Source organism: Carcharhinus amblyrhynchos, chromosome 7 (assembly GCF_965287045.1).
Source record: "Carcharhinus amblyrhynchos chromosome 7, sCarAmb.v2.hapA, whole genome shotgun sequence".
NCBI lineage: Eukaryota > Metazoa > Chordata > Chondrichthyes > Carcharhiniformes > Carcharhinidae > Carcharhinus > Carcharhinus amblyrhynchos.
Genome location: NC_137330.1, coordinates 81,567,394 through 81,591,960, shown reverse-complemented (window position 1 = coordinate 81,591,960; position 24,567 = coordinate 81,567,394). Strand labels below are relative to the sequence as shown.

General features: G+C 43.0%; 1 protein-coding gene across 2 annotated transcripts in view; it reads right to left on the bottom strand.

Annotated features, from left to right (window-relative positions):
• LOC145345520 (desmin) overlaps positions 1–22,831 on the bottom strand; it is a 49,493-nt gene extending 26,662 nt beyond the window's left edge. For both annotated transcript variants that reach the window (XM_080193347.1, XM_080193348.1), the window contains exons 1-3: positions 22,500–22,831; positions 13,645–13,786; positions 5,030–5,179 (exon numbers count right to left, since the gene is read on the bottom strand). In XM_080193347.1, the coding sequence (XP_080049473.1) occupies positions 5,030–5,179; positions 13,645–13,786; positions 22,500–22,726 (519 nt within the window). In that variant the 5' untranslated portion in view covers positions 22,727–22,831. The remainder of the gene's footprint in view (positions 1–5,029; positions 5,180–13,644; positions 13,787–22,499) is intronic.
• Positions 22,832–24,567: the final 1,736 nt, after the last annotated feature.

Below are 24,567 nucleotides of genomic sequence, written 5' to 3'. Positions count from 1 at the left end.
ACTCGCACATCTATGAACTGTGGGAGGAAACTGGAGCACCCGGAGGAAACTGACACAGACACGGGGAAAAGGTGAAGACTCCGCACAGATAGCGACCCAAGCTGGGAATTGAACCTAGCTCCCGGACGCGGTGAGGCAGCAGTGCAAACAACTGTGTCTCCGTGCCAATAGAAAATGATTTTTTTTTCTAAGAAGTGTTACTAGTTTTATTATCATTGATTCATTTTTTAAATGGATCATTGCATGGATAATATTATAATAGATAAGTAATTATTTTGCCTAACCTGAGTGCAAGATTAATTGTGCAAGAATAGTTGAAGCTATTTCTAAATACTAAATTAATACTTGTTTACATTTATATAAAATGCTATAGAATTAATTTATATGGCTAAAATATCACATTTATTATCTAATTGCTTTTATATTGCAGTATGATCTATCAGGACAGTAAGTCAACTAAGCTGTCACACACTTCTATGAGTTGGCTGCAATATGGAAGCCCAATATCCCACACTTGCGCATTTGACCAGCACATGTGCAAGTTATTAATGTTATGACAAAGATGTCTGTTTGTGATGGCAGTGTACCACACTACGGCATCATTGTTCAAACACACGAGTCTGAGCAACAGATATACTGGCAGCTCTAAGACCAACAGTAGTAAAGAAAGAGCACTGTTACTGACACTGTAATACACACACAGATGACATAGCGAGACTGGTATGTGTTTTTTTTCATAAATACAAAGAAGCCTTTTATTTCAGAACAAGTACGTGATCAAGTCCCACTCCAGAGAAGAAAGCACAAATATCTAGTCTAGGTGAATTACTGAGTGAGAGCCCCCTGCCCCCCCCACCACCAACACCCCACTGCCAGAGGTGCCATCTTTTAAATGGGAGATTAAACTCAGACCTTGTCTATTCTCTTAGGTGGACATGAAGGATCCAGTGGCACTGTATCAATAAGAAATAGGAGCAGGAGTAGGCTACTTGGTCCACTGAGCCTGTGCCACCAATCAATAAGATCATGGTTGATTTGATGTGGCCTTAACAGCAGTTTGTTGCTTTCCCGGATGATCCTTAACTCTCTTGTCATTTGAAATTCTATCCAACTTCACCTTGAATATATTCAATGATCCAGCCTCCACTGTTCACTGAAGAGGAGAATTTCAAAGATGAATGACCTTTGACAGAAGACATTCCCTTATTTTACAAGTAGAAACTGTTTCTCCTCATCTGCTCTGTCCAGTCCCTTCACGATTTTGGACATTTGTATCAAATCTCCTCTTAGCTTTCTTCTCTCCAAGGAGATCAGTCCCAACCTCTACAATCTATCCACATAATTGAAGTTTCTCATCCCTGGAGCCATTCTTGAAAACCTCTTCTGCATTCTCTCCAATGCGTTCACATCCTTACAGTGTGGTGCCCAGACTGTACACAATATTTCAATTGAAGTTGAAATATTATACAGTGGCTTGTGCAAGTTCAGCATAACCGCCTTGCTCCTATTAATAAAGCCCACTATGCTATATGCTTTATTAACTGCTCTTTCTGCCATTGCTGTCACCTTTAATGATCTTTGCATATATACACCCAGATGTCTCTGCTCCTGCATCTCTATAAGAATTTTACCCTTTATAATGAACGTCTCCCACAAGAAAGATTCTCATCAGCTCTTCTTGACATTCAGTGGCATTACCATCACTGAATCCCCCATTATTATTAACATCTTGAGTGTTTCCATTGACCAGAAACCCAACTGCACCAGCCACATAAATACTGTGTGTACAAGAGCAGGTCAGAAGCAGGATATTCTGCAGAGAGTAACTCACCTCTTGAATCCCTAAAGGCTTTCCACCATCTCCAAAGAACAGGTCATAAACGTAATGGAATACTCTCCACTTACCTGGAGGAGTGAAGTTCCATCAACATTCAACTCCTGAATTTGGAAGATACAAAGACCAGACTAGCCATCTACATAGGGGAACTACAATGCTGCTTATATGTCATGGTGCCAAATCAACCCATTTGTCACTCATTGTTGCATGAGGACATGGACCAAGTATTATGAGGAGAGACTGGTGCCAGTAAATCCAGCTGAACTGCTTGGAGATCTTCAGGCTAGGTGTGGGGGACTGTATAAAGTTATTAGTAGATACCCTAGAGTTTTTCAAGAGAGCCTGGGGAAAAGGAGCCAAGGCCAAGTTCTACATTGACTCTGAAGCTACATCTAGGTATTTCAGAGCAAGGCCAATCCTTTACTTCATGCTGGAGAAGGTGGAAATTAAAATGGGTGTCTTGAGAGTTTAGATATAATAAGGCCCATGCAATTTGCAGAAAAGGTTGTGCCCATCATCCCTATTCTTGAGCCTGACAAATCAGTTCACCTTTGTGGGGATTATAAACTAACAGTCGAACAGGTTTCCAAACTGAGTTGATATATCATGCCCCGAATCAAAGATTTGTATGCTAAGTTAACAGGCAGTAAGATGTTCTCCAAGTTGGACATAAACCACACCTACCTTCAGCTTGAACTATGAAATATGTGATGATTAATACACATTAAGGACTCTATGAGTAGACCTATTTGCCCTTTGGGATCTCATCAGCGTGTGTCATTTTCCGAAGACTTATGGAGAATGATTTGGATGAGAACTTAGTAGGTCTGGTTAGTAAGTTTGGAAATAACACCATGATTGGTGGCAGATTGGACAGTGAAAAAGGTTATCTAGGATTGCAACAGGAACTTGATAATTGGGTCAGTGGGCTGACAAATGGCAGATGGAGTTTAATATAGATAAATGCAAGGTGATGCACTTTGATAGATCAAACCATGGCAGGACTTACTCGGTTAATGGCAGGGCATTGGAGAGAGGTACAGAACAAAGTGATCTAGACGTACAGGTTCATAGCTCCTCGAAGGTGGAGTCACAGGTAGACAGAGTGGTGAAGAAAGCATTCAGCATGCTTGGTTTCATTGGTCAGAACACTGAATACAGCAGTTGGGATGTTTTGTTGAAGTTGTACATGACCTTAGTAAGGTCACACTTGGAATACCGTGTACAGTTCTGGTCACCCTATTATAGAAAGAATAGTATTTAGCTAGAAAGAGTGCAGAAAAGATTTACTAGAATGCTACTGGGTTAGGTTCATCCTATACCACCTGAACGAGCCCTGCTTCTGACGGACCTCTGAATGATCTCCAAGCAATGGAAAGGACCTTTTCACAGCGGGGAGACACAGACAGGTGGGATGGAGATTATGATGGCTACGGAGGCTCATCACTAGATCCCCAGATCATTGCTATAGGTCCTGAGGTGAAGACTACTGTAAGCCACAGATGCAGCCCTTTCCTTTGGCGCAAAATAAAGGGCGTTGATGATGGAAAACTAGCGTTTGGCTGAATTACTACACCTTCATTTTTTAACAATCTTCCCAAATAGTTATCAGAAGCAAAGAAAGACCTGATGAAAATCTGGGGCATTAAATTTACCAGAATTGAATATATGTTCCAGTTACCGAGATTTAGGCTTGCATTTTCATAAAGTTGGAGAGGGTCTCTAACGGATGCCAAATATTGTCAAAGATCTGATTTTAGATGTCCTGTCCACCAAACCAGTGCACACCATTTTCATCAAGGTTGAAATGGGGGTGGGTTCTAGTTTGCACATTAATGACTCATGGAGGCATTGCACATGTATAGTGCAGCTGCCTTCAAGCAAATCCAAGTTTCAAAAGTAAGGGGGGTGGTGGGGCAAATCTCCCATCTTGCTGCTTTAATCATTTAGCACAGCGGGCCAGGAGATTCTAGTGGCACCCAATCTGCAGTATCCATGCTGGATGGCCCGCTTCAATAGCATCTAAGTGCTGGTTTTCCCAACATTTACTCTGCCTAACCCCTTAAGAATCTTACATGTTTCAATCATATCGCCTCTCATTCTTCTAAACTCCAAGGAGTACAGTCCCAGCCTTTTTAATCTTTCCTCATATGGCAGTCCCTCCATACCAAGGATCAGTCTAGTAAACCGCTTTTGTACTGCCCCAATGATAATACATCTTTCCTTAAGTAAGGGAACCAAAACTGTGCATAATATTCTGAATATGATGTCACCAATATCTTGTACAGCTGTAGCAACACCTCTTTACTTTTATACTCCAGCCCCCTTGAAATAAAAGTCAGCATTCCGTTTGCCTTCCCTATTACCTTCTGCACTTGTATGCTAGCTTTCTAGGTTTCATAAACAAGGATTGTCAAGTCCCTTTGAGCTACAGTATTCTCCAATCTCTCTCCATATTTAAATAATAATCTGCCTTGTCATTCTTTCTTCCAAAATGAATAATTTTACATTTTCCCCATATTGAATTCTGTTTGTCTCTTTGATTAGCTCTCACTGAATGCACTAATCTTGATGAGCACAAAATGTACCTTTTCAAAGAGCCTTCAAGAAGCAATTGATAGAAGATGAATTTCCACAGCAATTCTTCCATTTGTCCAATTTAGTCTTGGTTTATTGCCAAAGAAATCCCAAAAACATTGTGTTAACACAGTTTATGCTACTTTTACAGGGTTTTTTATGACTCTTCCACAGTCCTTTAGTGGGATCATTCCTCCTGGAAGTTCAATTCTATGCAGTCTGATCAGTGACTTAACGTTTTAATTATAATACACATTTTGCATTAAAGCAGAATGGAATCCATTTGATATAACTTGTTACAGTGCAACAAATTGAGGGGGCTGGTTAGTACAATTGACTAGATTTCTCACATATGGTTCAACACCAACAGCACATGTTCCAGCTCCTGTTCCAGCTGAGGCAATTTTCAGACCTGCCTCCTCACCTGCCCATACTTGATGTGATGGTGCCCCTCAAAATATATAACCAATTGTTTCTCTGTAATTGAGAGAGATGCCTACCATTCTGCTTGGATTGTGGCTAATTACCTAACCACCTACAAGAAATTGGTCCAAATATCAAATTAGATCATGAAATAATTATGTGCCTGTTTCAAAGCATTGACTTTTGTGTTACCCGTTGAACTTTCATTTGATCAGCTGTCCGGCGCAGATCTCGGAGCTGTTCCTCATACAGAAACCTCAAGCCTTGTGGATGCAGATAGCGACACTTCAGAGTCTCAACCTCGGTCTCCAGAATTCGGTTGTCCTGTTCCAGATTCCTCACCTGCAGCACACACATACAAAGCAATCAGTTCAAGAGATCAATCCCATATATATCAATATTATAAAGATGCAATTTGGGCAATTGCATTTCCATTTTCACACTTATGCAAAATAGTTTCAGGAGTACATCATGATAACGCAGGAATAAAAACAGATTATGCTGGAAGTACTCCACAGATCAGGCAGCATCTGTGAAGAGAGCAATGGAAATGAATTTAAGGTTAATGACATTACATCCAATGTTCTGATGGAAATTAGGTGGGCTGTGGGTGAAGTATGAGTAGGAAAACAGTTAGGGATTAGTGATCATAATGCTTAGATCAGTTATGGATAATCACAAAATCACAGAATTGTTGTGGCACCAAAGCCCATCATGTCTGCACTTGCTCTTTAAATGAGCATTATGACTTGGTGTCAATCCCCAGCCTTTTGTTTCTATTCAAATAATCATCTAATGCTCTCTTGAACACTTCAATTGAACCTGCTTCCACCACACTTCCAGGCAGTGCATTCCAGACTTAAGCCCCTGATGTGAAAAAGCTTTTTTCTCACATCACATATGCTTCGACAGACTGGAGGGACTGATTGTGGACAAGTCCCCAGGACCGGATGGAATGCATCCGAGGGTTCTGAAAGAAATGGCGGAGGTGATAGTGGATGCCTTGGTGGTTATTTTCCAGACGTCGCTGGATTCCAGGGAAGTGCCGGAAGATTGGAAAGCGGCTAATGTTATGCCGTTGTTTAAGAAGGGTGCCAGGCAAAAGGCAGGGAATTATAGGCCTGTTAGTTTAACGTCTGTTGTAGGTAAAATGTTAGAATCCGTCATCAAGGAGGAAATAGCGAGGCATCTTGAGGGGAACTGCTTGATAGAGCAGACGCAGCATGGTTTCGTTGAAGGGAAGTCGTGTCTGACAAATTTACTGGAGTTCTATGAGGATGTGTCTAGGGCGGTGGATAGAGGAGAGCCGGTGGATGTGGTCTTTCTTGATTTTCAGAAGGCGTTTGACAAGGTACCTCACAAGAGGTTATTGCAGAAGGTCAGGGGACATGGAGTTGGGGGTAGGGTGTTAGCGTGGATAGAGGATTGGTTGTCAAATAGGAGGCAGAGAGCGGGGGTTAATGGGTGCTATTCGGATTGGCGGTTGGTGACTAGTGGAGTGCCCCAGGGGTCGGTGCTGGGGCCTCAGCTATTTACCATTTATATAGATGATCTGGAGGAGGGAACTGAGTGTATGGTGTCAAAATTTGCTGATGACACCAAAATTGGTGGAATGGCAAATTGCGCGGAGGGTGTGGAGAGTCTGCAGAAGGATCTAGATAGGCTGGGTGAATGGGCCAGGAAATTGCAAATGGAATTTAATGTTGGCAAGTGCGAGGTGGTCCACTTTAGTAGGAATAATGGTAGGAAGGACTATTACTTATGTGGCGAAAAACTGCAGCAGGCGACGGTGCAGAGGGACCTCGGGGTCCTTGTGCATGAGTCGCAAAAACCCAGCCTGCAGGTACAGCAGGTGGTCAGGAAGGCGAATGGGATGCTGGCCTTCATAGCGAGGGGGATTGAATATAAAAGTAGGGAGGTCTTGCTGCAGCTGTATAGGGCATTGGTGAGGCCGCAGCTGGAGTACTGTGTGCAGTTTTGGGCGCCGTACTTGCGCAAGGATATTTTGGCCTTGGAGGGAGTGCAGAGGAGGTTTACTAGGCTGATACTGGAGTTGAGGTGGTTGAGCTATGAGGAGAGGCTGAATAAACTAGGCTTGTACTCGTTAGAGTTTAGAAGAATGAGGGGAGATCTCATTGAGACGTATAAGATGATGAATGGGATGGATAGGATAGAGGTGGAGAGACTCTTCCCGCTCAGAAAGGACAGTAGGACTAGGGGGCACAGCCTCAAGATAAAGGGGGGGCAGTTTAGAACGGAGTTGAGGAGGAACTTCTTCACTCAAAGGGTGGTGAATCTCTGGAATTCTCCGCCCGTTGAGGTGGTGGAGGCAGCCTCGCTAAATATTTTTAAGACGCGGGTTGATGGGTTTTTGATAAGAGAGGGGATTAAGGGTTATGGGGAGAGGGCGGGAATGTGGAACTGAGCCACGACAGATCAGCCATGATCTTATTGAATGGCGGGGCAGGCTCGAAGGGCTAGATGGCTTACTCCTGCTCCTATTTCTTATGTTCTTATGTTCTTTTGTGAATGATTTTAACTCTGTGCCTCCTCATTCCTGATCCTTTTATGAGGGGAAATGGTTTCTCCCTATCTACTCTGTCCACTCCTCATGATTTTGGATATCTCAAAGAGCAATTTAAAGTCAAAATACTTTATTGGAGAAAGGCCAATTGTAGTTGGGTGAGAACAGACCAGTCCCTGGTAAATTGGAATCAAAGGAAGGCAGGAAATTAGGTTGCTTTTAATAGGGAGATGGTTAGATGCAGCTGAGGTACATTCCCACAAGAGGCAAAGGTTAGGGAACCAAAGACAGAGTGTCTTGGAAGATTAAAATGACAGAGTAAGATAAAGCAGAAAAGAGGTTGTGTCTGACAGAGATCAGCTGAGTATGACACTGAGTGTAGCAAGTTCAAATGTTGGGTGAGGAGGGATGTCACAGGGTAAATAAGAAAATAAAAGACAATGGAAGAGAGAAGGAGGTGAGACTAGCAGCATAGATAAGTCTTCTGCAGGCATATAAATAGTAAAAGTCTAAGAGAAGAGCGGGGAATGATGAGGAGCTAGAAAAGGAAACTACTGATAGGGGCAAAGGGTATAGCGGAGCTAATAAATGTTTCTTTTTCATAATGGAGTAAGGTATAGAGTTGTATTTCCCAGGGATCAGTTTTAGGATCACTGTTTTTCCAGGTATTCATTAATAACCTAGACTCATCTGCACAGTGTGCAATTTCAAAATCGGAGGTATCGTGAACTGTAAAGAGGATTGTAATGGACCTGAAGAGGACACAGACAGGTTTGTGTTATGGGCAGACAAGAGGCAGATTACATTTAGAACATAGAACATAGGACATTACAGCGCAGAACAGGCCCTTCGGCCCACAATGTTGCGCCGACCAGTTAAAAAGCAATGACCCTCTAACCTAAACCAATCCCTTTCCACCCATAAACCTATCCACGGATCTCTTAAACGCCCCAAAACTAGGCGCATTTACAACTGCAGCAGGCAGGGCATTCCAATCCCTCACCACCCTCTGGGTAGAGAACCTACCCCTGACATCCGTCCTATAACTACCACCCCTTAATTTAAAGCTATGCCCCCTCGTGCTAGCTTTCTTCATCCGAGGAAAAAGACTATCACTGTCCACCCTATCTGAACCTCTAGTCATCTTATATGTTTCAATAAGGTCCCCTCTTAGCCGCCTTCTTTCTAACGAAAACAACCTCAAATCCCTCAGTCTCTCCTCATAGGACCTCCCCTCCATACCAGGCAACATCCTGGTAAACCTCCTCTGCACCCTCTCCAAAGCCTCCACATCCTTCCTATAATGTGGGGACCAGAACTGCACACAATACTCCAAGTGCGGCCACACCAGAGTTTTGTACAGTTGCAACATGACTCTGCGGCGCCTAAATTCAATCCCCCTACCAAGGATAGTAGGACTAGGGGGCACAGCCTCAAGATAAAGGGGGGGCGGTTTAGAAAGGAGTTGAGGAGGAACTTCTTCACTCAAAGGGTGGTGAATCTCTGGAATTCTCTGCCCGTTGAAGTGGTGGAGGCTACCTCGCTAAATATTTTTAAGATGCGGGTTGATGGGTTTTTGATAAGAGAGGGGATTAAGGGTTATGGGGAGAGGGCGGGAATGTGGAACTGAGCCACGACAGATCAGCCATGATCTTATTGAATGGTGGGGCAGGCTCGAAGGGCTAGATGGCCTAGTCCTGCTCCTATTTCTTATGTACCAATAAACGCCAAGACACTGTATGCCTTCCTAACAACCCTATCTACTTGATTCCCAACTTTCAGGGATCTATGTACACATACACCTAGATCCCTCTGTTCGTCCACACTATTCAGAGTCCTACCGTTAGCCCTATACTCTACACATCTGTAATGCAGGAAACGTGTAGTGAAACATTTAGTAGGAAATATGAGGACAGGCAATAGAAAATAAAAGACACATTTCTAAAAATGGTGCAGAAGCAAAGGACCTAGGAGTATATATGCACATCTTCTGATGGGGGCAGGTCAGGTTGAGAATGCAGCTAAAGAGGCATTGAAGATCCTGGGTTTTATAAATAGCAGCGGAGTACAAAAGCAAGAAAGCAATATTGACCCATAGGGAGATGGTGGTGTAGTAGTAACGTAACTGGACTAATATTCTAGAAAAAGACAAAATACTACAGACGCTGGAATCTGAAACAAAAATAGAAAGTGCTGAAAAAACTCAGCAGATTTGACTGCATCTGTGGAGACAGAATAGAGCCAATGTTTTGAGTCAGAATGACCTTAGGCTAATATTCTGGGAACATGGGCTGAAATCCCACTAAGATAACTGGTGAAATTTAAGTTCAGTTATTAAAATCTGGAATTGAAAGCTAGTAATAGTGACCATGAAACCATTATCATAAAACCCCATCTGGTTCACTAATGCCCTTAACTGGACAAGCCTGGCCTACATGTGGCTCCAGACCCAAAGCAATGTGGTTAATTCTTAACTGCTTTCTTAAATGGTCTAGCAAGTCACTCAATTCTAGACCAACTAGGGATGAGCAACAAATGCTGGCCTTGCCAATGATTCTCACATTCCATGAAAGAGTTAAACAAAGTCATAAAAAAAAATTAGTTGGGCCTTAAATTGTGTACTATTCTGAGCATGCACTTCAGCAAAGATATGAAGATATTGGAGTGAACACAAAAAAGATTTGTGAGAATGATTCCAGGGATGAGTGACTTCAGTTACATGGATAGTTTAGAAAAGCATAGATCATTCTTCTCAGAGAATGTTCAGGAGGGATTGGATAGAGATATTTAAAATCATGATGGATAGATTAGAGAGATATATAGGGAGAATATTGCATTGGTGTAAGAGTGGAAGACTAGAAGACACTGATTTAAGGTGATTGGCAAAAGAATCCAAGACAACATGAAGAAAACTTTTTTTTTAAAACCAGTCAGTGGTTAGGACCTGGAATGAACTGCCTGAGAATGTGATGGAGACAGATTCAGTTGTGGTTTTTTTGGTAACTTGGTAAACAGGTGAAGAAAAACTTAAGTGTTGGGTTGCACAGAAGGTTGTGGGAGAGGGGGGTGCGGTGGGGCAAGCTGGAAGCAACTACCTGAGTTGTTCTTGCAGACAGCCAGCACCAATAGGATGGGCTGCATGGTTACAGCACAGAAGGAAACCTTTGTATGATTCTATCATATTGTGATGTAACACACCTGCCCTTATAAAACAATGTATCCTTTGATGTGAACATCGGTTAGGATCTCCATTAGTATATTCTATAGGTGTGATTTTAATTTTATTTTTTTAAGCACGTAAGCAAGTAGCGTGTTTTAAAGAGTATCATTCTGTATCATTCTGTATCAATGTATCATTCTGATGCAGAGATGCTAGTGTTGGACTGGGATAAACACAGTAAGAAGTCTCACAACACCAGGTTAAAGTCCAACAGGTTTATTTAGTAGCAAAAGCCACTAGCTTTTGGAGTGCTGGTCTTTCATCAGGTAAGTGGGAGTTCTGTTCATAATCAGGGCATATAAAGACACAAACTCAATTTACAAAATACTGGTAGGAATGCAAGTCTTTACAGGTAATCAAGTCTTAAAGGTACAGACAATGTGAGTGGAGAGAGGGTTAAGCACAGGTCAAAGAGATGTGTATTGTCTCCAGCCGGGGCAGTTAGTGAGATTTTGCAAGCTCAGGCAAGTCGTGGGGGTTACAGATAGTGTGACATGAACCCAAGATCCTGTTTGAGGCCGTCCTAATGTGTGCGGAACTTGGCTATCAGTTTCTGCTCGGCGATTCTGCGTTGTCATGTGTTGTGAAGTCCATCTTGGAGTACTCTGACCCGAAGATCAGAGACTGAATGCTTGTGACCGCTGAAGTGTTCCCTGACAGAAAGGGAACATTCCTACCTGGTGACTGTCGAGCGGTGTTCATTCATCTATTGTTGTACTGTCTGCATGGTCTCCCCAATGTACCATGCCTTGGGACATCCTTTCCTGCAGCGTATCAGTTAGACAATGTTGGCTGAGTTGCAAGAGTATACCTAGTGGATGGCATCTGTGTCAATGATCTGGTATGTCTTGCAAAGGTTGCTGTGGCAGAATTTTGCGGTGTCATGGTCACCGGTCTCCTGAAGACTGGGTAGTTTGTTGTGGACAACGGTTGTGCAGTTGTTTGGAGGCAAGAAGTGGGGGTGTGGGGATCTTTCAACATCTGGAGGTGTCTGTTGAGATCCTCCTCATCTGAGCTTTTCCGTAGGAGATGGCTTCTTTAATGTGTTTAGAGTGGAAGTTGGAGAAGTGGAGCATCGTGAGGTTAGCCGTGGGCTTGCAGTACAGTGAAGTGCTGAGGTGACCGTCCTTAATGGAGATGCGTGTGTCCAAGAATGCAACCGATTCTGGACAGTAGTCCATGGTGAGTCTGATGATGGGATGGAACTTGTTGATGTCATCATATAGTTGTTTCAGTGATTATTCACCATGAGTCCAAAGGAAGAAAATGTCATTGATGTATCTAGTGTGTAGCATCGGTTGAAGGTCCTGTGCGGTACCCTCTATATACACAGGATCTGCTCAAATGAGGAGGATCGCAACAGACACCTCCAAACGCTGAAAGATGCCCTCATAAGAACAGGTGGTCAACTCATTGATCAACAGTTCTGATGCGCTACAGCGAAAAACCACACCAACCTCCTCAGAAGACAAACACAGGACACGGCGGATAGAGTACCCTTTGTTGTCCAGTACTTCCCTGGAGCAGAGAAGCTACAACATATTCTCCAAAGCCTTCAACATGTCATTGATGAAGATAAACATCTCGCCAAGGCCATCCCCACAACCCCAAACAACCGCACAACCTCAAACAATTGTCCGCAGCAAAACTACACAGCCTTCAGGAAAACAGTGACCATGACACCACACAACCCTGCCACGGCAACTGTATCATCGACACCGATGGCATCATCTCACATGAGAACACCACCCACCAGGTACACGGTACATACTCTTGCAACTCGGCCAATGTTGTCTACCTGATATGCTGCAGGAAAGTATGTCCTGAGGCATGGTACATTGGGAAGACTATGCAGATGCTACAACAATGGATGGATGAACAACCCTTGACAATCATCAGGCAAGAATGTTCTCTTCCTGGTGGGCAACACTTCAGCAGTCAAGGGCATTCAGCTTCTGATCTTCGGATAAGCTTTCTCCAAGGCAGCCTTCACAACACACAATGCAGAATCACCGAGCAGAAACTGATGGCCAAGTTCCGCACACGAGGACAGCCTCAACCGGGATCTTGGGTTCATGCCACATTATTTGTAACTCCCACGACTTGCCTGGGCTTGCAAAATCTCACTAACTGTCCTGTCCAGAGACAATACACATCTCTTTAACCTGCGCTTAATTCTCTCTTCACTCACATTGTCTGCACCTTTTGCACTTGATTATCTGTAAAGACGCGCATTCCAACTATTATTTGTAAATTGAGTTGCGTCTTTAAATGCCCTGTTTGTGAACAGAACTCCCACTTACCTGACGAAGGAGCAGTGCTCCAAAAGAACATAAGAACATAAGAAATAGGAGCAGGAGTAGGCCATCTAGCCCTTCGAGCCTGCCCCGCCATTCAATAAGATCATGGCTGATCTGTCGTGGCTCAGTTCCACTTTCCCGCCCTCTCCCCATAACCCTTAATCCCCTCTCTTATCAAAAACCCATCAATCCGCGTCTTAAAAATATTTAGGGAGGCAGCCTCCAGCTAGTGGCGTTTGCTACCAAATAAACCAGTTGGACTTTAACCTGATGTTGTGAGACTTCTTACTCATTCTGAAGCAACAGAAACAAAACCTGCATCAAATCCAGTGTGTTCCATTTTTATGTGTCAAAATATCCTCTTCTCCCTTTGGATTTAATTTACCTTCAATTCATGATACTTTATTTAAAGATGTAAAATATTGTAGTATTTCGAGATCGCTCTTTATACTAGTATATTCAGTCTTGTCTCTGTGTTCAAATCAGATGATTGCAGATACCGCTGGTAAGTGTCAATGTCGCCGGTGTTTACATTTGGACCCCATCACTTTCAATACAATCAAACTCACATTTCAGGTTCTGAAAAGCATTCCAGCTTCGAATACTCTGGAATGCCCCGCTTTTCTTTCTATTTATAACATTTACGATCAGATATTAATATGTGTTAATCATGTCTGACTACATTCAGATGTATTTCAGGATGGAGACTGCTTCAAGGTTGGTCATTTCTGTTGCGGATGTTATAGCTTGAAGCGTTACTTACTTTCTCGATGTAGGCAGCTAGCCTGTCGTTAAGAATGATCATCTCTTTTCTCTCGTTGGTTCTGGTGCTCAGGAATTCCTGATTTGTGGCCGACGCGGCGTCCAGATCCAGACTGGCTGCTCCCAGGTAGCTCGTACCTATGCTAAACAGCAAAGAGTTCACGATGTTAGCAACATTCAAACTGCACCTTAGCGATGTGAGGTTGCAAAAATGTTTTGTGTATTAACGGCTACATTTCGAATTCGCTATAACTCGGTTATTGGGAAAGTTTGAGAAAAATGGATTACACGTGTGGTTACGAAAAGCTAATTTTTTAAATTTCCTACGTATACAGGATATTAAAATGAAGGCTGGAGAGAACTGGTGTTTAACTAAAGACACCGGACAGCCGACTCGACAAATGCTACGCTGTAACAGCTCAGAGTGTTATAGGAATGATGCGTGTATAATGCTGCACACCTACTTATTAAAACAACACATTCTGGCTCACTGGCATCAGATTGAGGGGACCTCAGAAATACGTTAGGGAATCGCCCTCAGAAGTTCCCAGGTAAGGGTTTACCCGGCAATTATCATAGCATCACACAGCGCCGGAGAGGCCATTCGGCCCATCTGCACAGTGGTTAGCACTACTGCCTTACAGCACCAGGGACCCGAGTTCGATTCCCAGCTTGGTCACTGTCTGTGCGGAGTGTATATATTCTTCCTTATGTCTGCATGGCCTTCTCGGGATGCTCTGGTTTCCTCCTACTGTCTGAAAGACCCCCTGGTGTTAGGTGCCTTGGCCATGCTAAATTCATCCTCAGTATACCCAAACAGGTGCCAGAGTGTGGTGATTAGGGGATTTTTTCACAGTAACTTCATTGCGTGTTAATACAAGTGTTCTTGTGACACCTATAAATAAATATCGAGTCTGCACCTGCATGAGAAACACCTGATCTCCTACCTAATCCCATTTGCCAGCATTTGGCCCATTACTCTGAATGTTATGGCATGCCAGGTGCTCATCCCGGTACTTGTTAAAGGATGTGAGGCAACCTGTCTCTACCACCTTCCTAGCAGCGCATTTCAGATCGTCATCACCCACTGGGTAAAAAAAGTTTTCCCTCAAATCCCCCCTAAACCTCCTACCCCTCACCTTGAACCTATGTCCCCTTGTGACTAAAGGGATTTCCAGGAGGCTGAACTTTCCCTAGACAATTGCATTATTTTGGGAACCATCCCATAGATGGCACAGTGGCAAGCACTGCTGCCTCACAGCGCCAGGGACCTGGATTTGATTCTCAGCTTGAGTTACTGAGTGTGTGGAGTTTGTACGTTCTCCCCATGTTGGTGTGGGTTTCCTCCGTGTGTTCCAGTTTCCCGCCACCATCCATAGGTTAGGTGGATTGGCCACTCTAAGGTTGCCCCGTAGTGTTGGGTGACTAGCTGGGGTTGATGAATGGGGTTGTGGGGATGGAGCTTGGGTGGGATTGTGGTTGGTACGGACTTACAACAGTGATGAGCAGAATGGCCTCCTTCTGTACTGCAGGATTCAATTAACTCACAAAGCAGTTTAAATTGCTAACTTCAGATGGTTCTGCCAGTTTTACACCATGGTTACTCTGAAAGAGTTTGAATGGAAAATAAATACTTGTAATTTCAGCATAACTACTTTAAACATCCCGCATGGCACATACCCCACAACCCCAACTACCCCCCAGGGGACCCTCCAACTAAACACTCCACTCCCCCCTCTATAGCACACATTTCCAGCAACCCCCCCCCCCCCCCCCCCACCCCCCGTAGGATAACTTCCTCCTTGGCCTGACTCCCAGGCTGGATTGGGCCACACCCCACACCAGCTGGATTGGGTGGCACGGTAGCACAGTGGTTAGCACTGTTGCTTCACAGCGCCAGTGACCTGGGTTCAATTCCCGGCTTGGGTCATTGTCTGTGTGGAGTTTGCACATTCCCCTCATGTCTGCATTGGTTTCCTCCCACAGTCCAAAAGGTTAGGTTGATTGGCCGTGCTAAAATTGCCCCTTAGTGTCTCAAGATGTGTAGGTTAGAGGGATTAACAGGTAAATATGTAGGGATATGGGGGTAAGTCCTGGGTGGGATTATGTTCGGTGCAGACTCAATGGGCCAAATGGCCTGTTTCTGCACTGTAGGTTTTCTATGATTCGTTTCTATGATCTCCACCTGACCCATCCATATGCCCACGAGCTGCATCAACCCAATGTCGGACCAACTCCCCCATGTCCAAACCCCACCCCCCCATGCTCCAACTCCTCTCTCTATGCCTAACCCTAGCCCCATACCCAACCATCTCTGATACCTGAGTCCCCCATGTCAGAACCTCTCCACTCCCAATGTTCGAAGCCCCACCTCACATTCTCCCTCCTCTCCTTGATGTCCAACTCCACCTCCATGTCTCATTCCCCTGCCCATGTCCAACAACTCTCCTGTCCATTTCCTTCACCCCATGTCCAACTATTCCCATGATGTCCAACTCCTCTATAATGTCTGACTCCCTCCCACCCTAAATCAGACTTCCCCCATGTCCAACCCCGCCCCCCATGTCTGACTTTCCCACACCCTTAACTTCCCCCTCACCGCATGTTTGCCTCCAGAGCCCCTCCCCTATGTCCAGATTCTACCCCCCTCTCCATGTCTGAACCCCCGCCCCCCACATCCTATTCACTGGTCTTAGAAACTTACCTTCTCCCTTTCAATGGGACCTTTAAACTCACCTGCATTACTCTAAAAAGGGGGCCTGTTCTTCTTTGCTCTGCTCTGGTTACACTTCGCCGCTGGACGGGTTTGCGCTGAGCTACCTGAGCCCCACTAAATCAGAAAGATGAGGCGAGACAGGTTCTTGAGAATGTCAGCAAGGTAACTCTAACCACTACACCACTCCTCTCCCCATCCCCTTCCCTCCCAATTTGCCACTGATTGCCATTCCCAAGTTCCAGCATGTTACAAATATCAACTAAAACTTACAGCTCAGATCACTGAAAATAAATGCCTTCAAATCTTTAAGATGAGGTTGATTCAGTCTCAAATCTATCCCTTCTAATGGAGCTTTGTGTTTACTGATGTAACATTATTTGAAAACTGTAGAGTGCATTCAGGGCATTAACTTTGTTTGGAGACTGGTTATTTGCAGTGTGCAAAGCAGATTTGATTTACAGCTGAACCACATTAATGCCATTGTCTGAATTTATTTAAATACAATCTGTTATTTTAAACACCATCTCATTGCTCTTTTTTCAGTTGCTCACATAACTGATGAAAATAAAGGCCACCATTCCAGTCGGAATTAAATATGTTTACAGACACAAGATCACTCTTTTTAGTGTCACACGCAGGTGAGGTCATTTAAAACGGCGAGGAACTCCTGCTGACCAACAGAAGTCCTGTTGTCTGCGTGTAAGTGTGGAAGATTGCATTCTGCGTTGTTGATGTTCAAAAATTCCGAACGTAATCCTTAAAAACGCTCGAATCCCCATTAAAATCGGAAATATTTTGCTGTTCACGATTTAAAATTACAAATATTAATGTCCCAGTCATTGTTGATCATATCGGTAAGTAAATTCATGACTTGTACGAACTGATGCTCCCTTAATATCTCCACTGTACTTTCACTGTAGCAATATGAATAACGAGTACAATAAAATCGATCAAAATCTAATCTGTGGCAAATAGTCGGACTACCATTGCGCATAGATGTGTCAGTGCTGTACTTATTGCACCGGCATTCCTTCACTCCGCACGGATATTTCAAGAGTGGTTGAGACAGGGACCGTTTTAGTTGAATTCTAATTTAGTTCGAAGCAAAGGGTTGCAAATGAAATCTTCGCGTGACCAGTGGAAGTAAATGAAAAGATATTTCTCGGCCGACAAGGTCTACACCTTTTGTTACACATTCCTCGCGAAGTGTTCCGAAGGTCTCGCACAGAATTCTGTAATTTCCCAAGAGCTCGTATGCAAGTTCGAGGGCGCCTCTTTAAAAAGATTGCTGAGCGATTTTTTTTTGACAAGGTATTCTTCAAGTCAGTTTGTGAAAAAAAATAGCTTTCTGATCCAAGCTAGGTAAAATATTTATCATACAATTTTGTATAATAGTGCCCCACATTGTCTTTTATATCTGTGCATTTCTTCCCTTCACCTGCTCTTGCTATTCTATTCTGAACTGTTATTAATCGATGGGTTAATCCTCTCGATTTACAAGAGTGAAAACAGGACATCTTATTTAATATCTGCTGACCCAACACTTTCATTGAGACGATATGTACAAATCCATTAACCTATAGTTGTTTGAATATACCCGCCCCCCACAAGCCAGCATCATTTTGCTTTAGGATTGTTCTAAGATCACTATTCTAATACGAGAAAGGCAGCATCTACTTCGAAACTTCCTCGTGTCTTCATTTAAAAGTAACTATTTTCATTGCCACTATTTTGAAATTCCAATAATTTTCCATATTGCTACACAATGGTTTCCTGTTAAATCGCATTTCAAGGAAGACTGTTCTTAAAAGTTTTGAGGACCCGATTCGGGGAATTGATTCAGCTCCATTTTAAGACGGGGCGGAACGGGGGTGGTGGTGGCGGTAGTGGGGGCGGAGAAAGAGACTAAGAACGATGGCCCAAATTTATAGCCCTGGAAATACACGCCGAGTTATCTGTCCACAAAGAAAAAGAAGACTCCTCCCTGAATATGTGACATTAATAGGTAAAATGAAGGCGGCACGATGGCATAGCGGTTAGCACTGCTGCCTCACAGCGCCAGGGACCCGGTTCGATTCCTAGCTTGGGTCACTGTCTGTGTGGAGTTGGCACATTCTTCCCGTGTCTGCGTGGGTTACCTCTGGGTGCTCCAGTTTCCTCCCACAGTCCAAAAATGTGTGAGTTAGTTGGATTGGCCATGGTAAATTGCCCCTTAGTATCAGGGGGATTAGCTCGGGTAAATGCATGAAGTAGGGCCTGGGTGGGCAGACTCAATGGGCCAAATGGCCTCCTTCTGCACTGTAGGGATTCTACGATTTTAAATGACAATATAATTCCGATTGTACTGCAAGTTTCATTTATATATGGCAGTGACTTCGAGTTGACCATTTCAACAAAAAAAACCCTTCACACTATATCCAGACAGTTAGGCACAAATAAAAAAATATTCAAAGTTGAAGGGTTAAAGTTAAGATTAAGGTTAATTTACAGCGGTCGTAATAAAATGAAATCAGATGACACAATCGCGAAAATAACGCTTCCCGTCACTTGCAAATTTCTAAACACATTGCAGATAGTTCTAGTACCAATTGTTTTACCTTCCAAGTTACATTAGTGAAATACAAAGAAAGTATAGAGAAACAAAAACCAGACGATCAACCGAAAATAAATAGAAAATTAAATATCGGCAAACACTATTACAGGGTTAAATAATTCTACTGACATATATTAATACAAATAACATGTACGCCATGATAAACTATATTTTTCGGGTAGGATGTGAGGTAATTGTGCAGAACTTTGCGAATACTACATTATTTCAATCAATAACACATTAAATATCACCGGGAAACTGCTCCATTGGCATTTAGTATTTGCCCGTATTGGCTTTGTGATATGGCTAGAATAAATACACACACAATTCCTTATTGGATCACATTTCAAAAGATCGTTTCCCTTTACGATTTCAGAGGTTAAAAAAACTTTCAACAAAAGCCGGGCAACGTTGTCGTTAAATATACCCGTGTCAGGAATCAGAGACAACGACTGTTTAAAGTTGATTTGTGTCAAACCGCTGACGACCATTTTACTTTATTTCATTTGTGCATTCCCTCAGGTTTGAGAAGGCTTCACGAAACGACCTTTGGAATATCATGGGGGGGGTGGCGGGGAGGGGGCGGTGTGGCTGGACCCACCCTCCCATTCAATCCTAATATGAAAGAGCAGGAAAATTCTATGAAGTGAGCTGTGCAAACAGCCCAGTAACAAGAACACAGCACCGTCAGGATTGTTTTTATTAAGGCTGGAGCTTTTTGAAATCACTCCCAGGACTGTCTTCCCCAAAGCATATTTAGTTAATGTCAAATTTTCGCCTTGATCTATTTGATCTGTCCGTTGTTTTGTTTTGGTTGGATACCGCGATAGTTTTAGGGTTTATTTATTGACAACCCTAGCTCCTATTTTAATGTAGATTTTCCATTACAAAACCATACCATCTGCAATGTTGAATTATTGTTTCTGATGCACCCCAGTATTTAATGTGACTTCATGCAGGGATTTTTTTTGGGGGCGGCACGATAGCACAGTGGTTGGCACTGCTGCTTCACAGCTCCAGGGACCTGGGTTCGATTCCCGGCTTGAGTCATTGTCTGTGTGGAGTGTGCACATTCTCCTCGTGTCTGCGTGGGTTTCCTCCGGGTGCTCCGGTTTCCTCCCACAGTCCAAAGATGTGCGTGTTAGGTTGATTGACCATGCTAAAATTGCCCTTTGGTATACTAGGATGCTTAAATTAGAGGGATTAGCGGGTAAAATATGTAGAGATATGGAGGTAGGGCCTGGCAGGGATTGTGGTCCGTGCAGACTCGATGGGCTGAAGGGCCTCTTTCTGCACTGTCGGGTTCTATGATTCTATGATTTTTATACAAGACTGTGCAATGTCGAAATAACAGGAGGAGGACTTTCTGTCCTCGGGGCCTCATTCGCTTTTTTATCCAAATGATGGCATTCTGTATCTCAATTTCACTGACCTTCCTTTCCTTCAGATGCTTGATACCTTCAACTGATAAAAATCCATTGGTCTTAATTTTGCGGATTTCAATTGATCCAACATGCAGCCTTTTGGGAGAAAGAATTTTCAGATTTCTACTCCCCTTTGTGTTAAAAGATGTTTTCAGATTTCACAATGATTTGAAAATCGTAGGAGTCAGCTGTGGCTCAATGGTAGCATACAGGTCTGAGTTAGAAAGCTTCCGGGCTCAAGTTGCACTCCAGAGATTTGAGTGCAAAGTCTAGGGTGACATCGAGGGCAGTACTGAGGGATTGTTGCATTGTCAGAGGTGCTGAGTTTTGGATAGGAAGTTAAACCCAGGCTGCATTTACTATGTGGTTGGTTGTTAAATATCTACCTGCGATATTTTGAAGAACAGCATGATAGTTCTCCCAGTCATCCTGCCCAATATTTATCCCTCAACTAAAATCACTAAAACAGACTATTTGGTCATTATCTCGTGGCTGTGGGAGCCAACTGTGCACAAATAAAGTTGTCACACTGTCCTACAGTGACTACACTTCAAAAGTATTATTTGCTTTGAAGTGTCATAAGACCATGAAAAACTGCATACAGATGCAAATTTTCTTGTTTATCCCCCAACTCGCATTTTTTGTGGATAGAATAAATTATTCTATATAGTCTATGGAATTTCACTCTTTTACATCAATCATCTCACCATTCCCAAGAGAAACCTTCTGACTTCCACAGACTAAACCCAATCCATCCTTCCATTTCCTGTAAGGATTCCATTCCATTTTCCAGAGAGAACTTCTTTGCCTCTATTGTTTCTGATCTGATGATGTCACCATCCATTCCAATGCTTCCAATATATTTCCCAACTGAGGATTCACATTCACTGTGGTTCAGAGGGCTTTCAACTGTTTCCATGCCATTTTCCACATGTCTAACACCACCATCGGAATGCCACCAAACACCATCTTCTGCTCCCCTTTCTGAAAGGATTTGTTCCTTTGTGACATTCTGGAATACCCCTCCTCCCCCATCAACACTTTCCCATGCATGGACACGAGATGGAACTTTTATCATCTCCCTTTCTACTGTCCAGTGGTCCAAGCAATCCTTCTAGGTAAAAAAAAACAATTTATTTGTACCTCTAACAATTTGATATACTATGTTCGTTGCTCATGGTGCAGTCTCCAATACATGGGGGTGGCCAAACCCAGACTGGGTGATCACTTTGCAGAACATCTCTATTTCGTCCACAGCTGTGACCATGAGATTGCAATTACCTGTTATTTTAATCCTTCGCCCCAATTCCATTTGGACTTCTTTGTCCTCAACCTCTCACATTGCTCCAATAAAGCTAAGAAAAGCTTAACGATTTGCATTTTATGATTAGATACTTTATATACAGCCTTCAACATGGAGTCAAAACATTTCTGCCCTCACTTTTCAGATGGTATTTGCCTGCAGTGATTCTATTTTTCCTATTAACACATTTCCAGGGTTTTTGTTTAATTTTGTTTCTTTACCACTTTTTGCCTTGTACCATTATCCCTTTTGCCATTTAATCCCTCCTACCTCCCACCCTACAGAGATGTCCCCTTTAGTTTAGTTTTACCCTGCCCCTTACCCTTGCTTAAAATCTGTCAATTCCAACAAAAATTCATTGACCTGAAACATTAACTCCGTTTCTCTCTCCACAGATGCTGCCTGACCCGATGAATGTTTCCACCACCTTTCAGATTGCCAGCATCTGCATTATTTTGCTTTTTGTCGAAATTCCAGGCTAGTTTATGCAACCTATTCTCAGAACTTTAAGCCTTAGTTTAACTCTGGTGAATCTGCACACTGCCGCCTCGGTGGTCAATGCTACATAAATTTGCTGTGGTGCGGGATCCAAATTTCAACAAAGCCAGCACTCCAGGTGGGATTTGGTATGAGCGCCGTGTACAACTGAGGTACTTCTTGCCTGATCCAATAGTATTGTCCAGCCATTTAATAGTTTTGTTTTGTAAAGCTGCTTTTGAAGTACTTTTGTTTCACATCAAATCAATTCCTTTCCTTTAGTTCACAGCCCGGCTGCTTTAAACGAGCGTTACAGAAAAAAAAGGCAACCCCTGTTCTTTACCTGGTGATGCGAGGTCCATAAACTGCTGAGTAGGTCCTCCTGGCCGCCTGCATGCCACCTCCCCTTACCAGGCACCCAGTGCTACGGTTGTAACTGGCCGAGCGATATCGTGCTTGGCGGCGAGGTGGGGACGGGCTAGACACCCGCACGCGATATGAGGCGCTGCTGGCGCTGCAATCCTCAAAGTGGCGGCGGTAAGAAGACATCCTTTCCGGGCTGCGACTCATCTTGTTGGCTGCCTCGTTTAACTGACTGTTTGTCTGCTCTCCCTTTTAGTGCGGGGCTGATGCTGTGCAACTGGCACATGCGGCAGGGGGACATTTTATACACTCCTTGCAATACCAGATCAGCGCATGAGACGGTTTGGATTTTTTTTCCCACCTAAGTTCAATATGTAGGCGGGCCTTCTCCCTTAATATTTGTCAAAGTCGTGCTAAGCGGCACAAAGGGATGCACAGTCTTAAAATAGAGCGTTTAAGCAATTAGACACCACGTTGATGTAATCCTTGTGGATGGGGCTGAGGCACAGAAAGTGGAGCACTTGCATTTTACAACATAAATGTATTTAATTAGCTACAATCAAATATCGCTCCAATACTTTCCCCTTGCTGGAGCCTTTGAGCAAAAAGTTTGTTAGTTATTTCGAAAGACAAGTCTTTGTAATTTATTTTCAGAAAAATATATAGCGTTTCTGTATCAGATTTCGAGAATATTGACTCAACCTGATGTAATCAAATTAACGAGATCTTAGTGGACATCTAATTAGGTGGCAAGACCTTAGTTTCATTACATGGTTTAGCAAAGGGTTATTTACCTAATTCTGAATATGTAGGTCAGCAAAAATCTGTATTTCACAGATATTATCCATTCTTAATTATTTCATGTCATTTTCCACTACTATAGTGGAAAACATGCCTTTATTTAAATATAAAATCACTAATACCTCGGACTTCCCTTTCATGTATTAAATGAATTAAACAGTAAATAATTCTGTTAGGAACATAATTTACTCCTTGAAAGACCATTGAACCCAAGCTATAATTGTATGTGATCAGGTTGAAAGGTCATTAAATCGCGTGGTATCATTTTGCATTTGTCCTGCCGAACCGGAAAATAATTGAGGGGATTTACATTGAAAATAAACATGTTTGAATAGGTTGGACATTCAGTAATGTGCTTTTTTATGAGATTAATTTTGCAAACACTTGTGCGATAATGACAGATTGCTAATACAATGACTCGAAGGTACATTTTAAACAAGTGCTATTCATGTGTTCAAAAATGTTGCAAAAATTAAATTATGTTGTTGCTGAGCAAATGTAATTTTCTGTGGGCTAACTTTGTGGTACCAGTGGTTTGGAATATTGCACTGAAGAGCTGAAGAGTGTAAGATGGAAACATTGAGGAAATCAAAGTGTAGACAAGAATTTCAGCAATGGCAGGATAAGGTTGCTCAGCTGTGGGTGATATCACAGAGTGGAAGTAAGCAGTTCTCATAATAGATAGGTTATGCGTTTTGATGCTAAACTCTGGATGAACAGGGCATCAAAGTTTCACAAAGCCCAATTGACTAGCCAGGAAGAGAGCTAAAATCCGTAGTAAAATCCCAGTTTATTGCTTCAGGCTTCTCTATATTTAGTTTAAGGAGGATTTGATTCATCCATAATTGCTGTGGAGAGCTGGAGGGGACAAGGAGACATAATCCATTCAGCAAAAATCACAAAGAATATCATTCATGACCTTGACCAGTGCTGTCGCAACATGCTATGAGTGGAACAGAAGGTCAACTAAGGATTTGTTTGAGGATTTAGAAATGAAAGCGAGGTTAAAGGACTAATTGAGATTGGGCATTTTAAGGAGGAGGGATTAAAGATAGCACACATTACTAACATTCAATGGTTTTATTCCACTATCAATGCCCTGGGGGTTACTATTGGCCAGAAACTGAACTAGACCAGGCATATAAATACCGTGGTTAGAAGAACAGGTCAGAGGTTGGGGATTCTGTGGCGTGTAACTCACCCCCTGACTCGCCAAAACTTGTCCACCATCCACAAGACACAAGCCA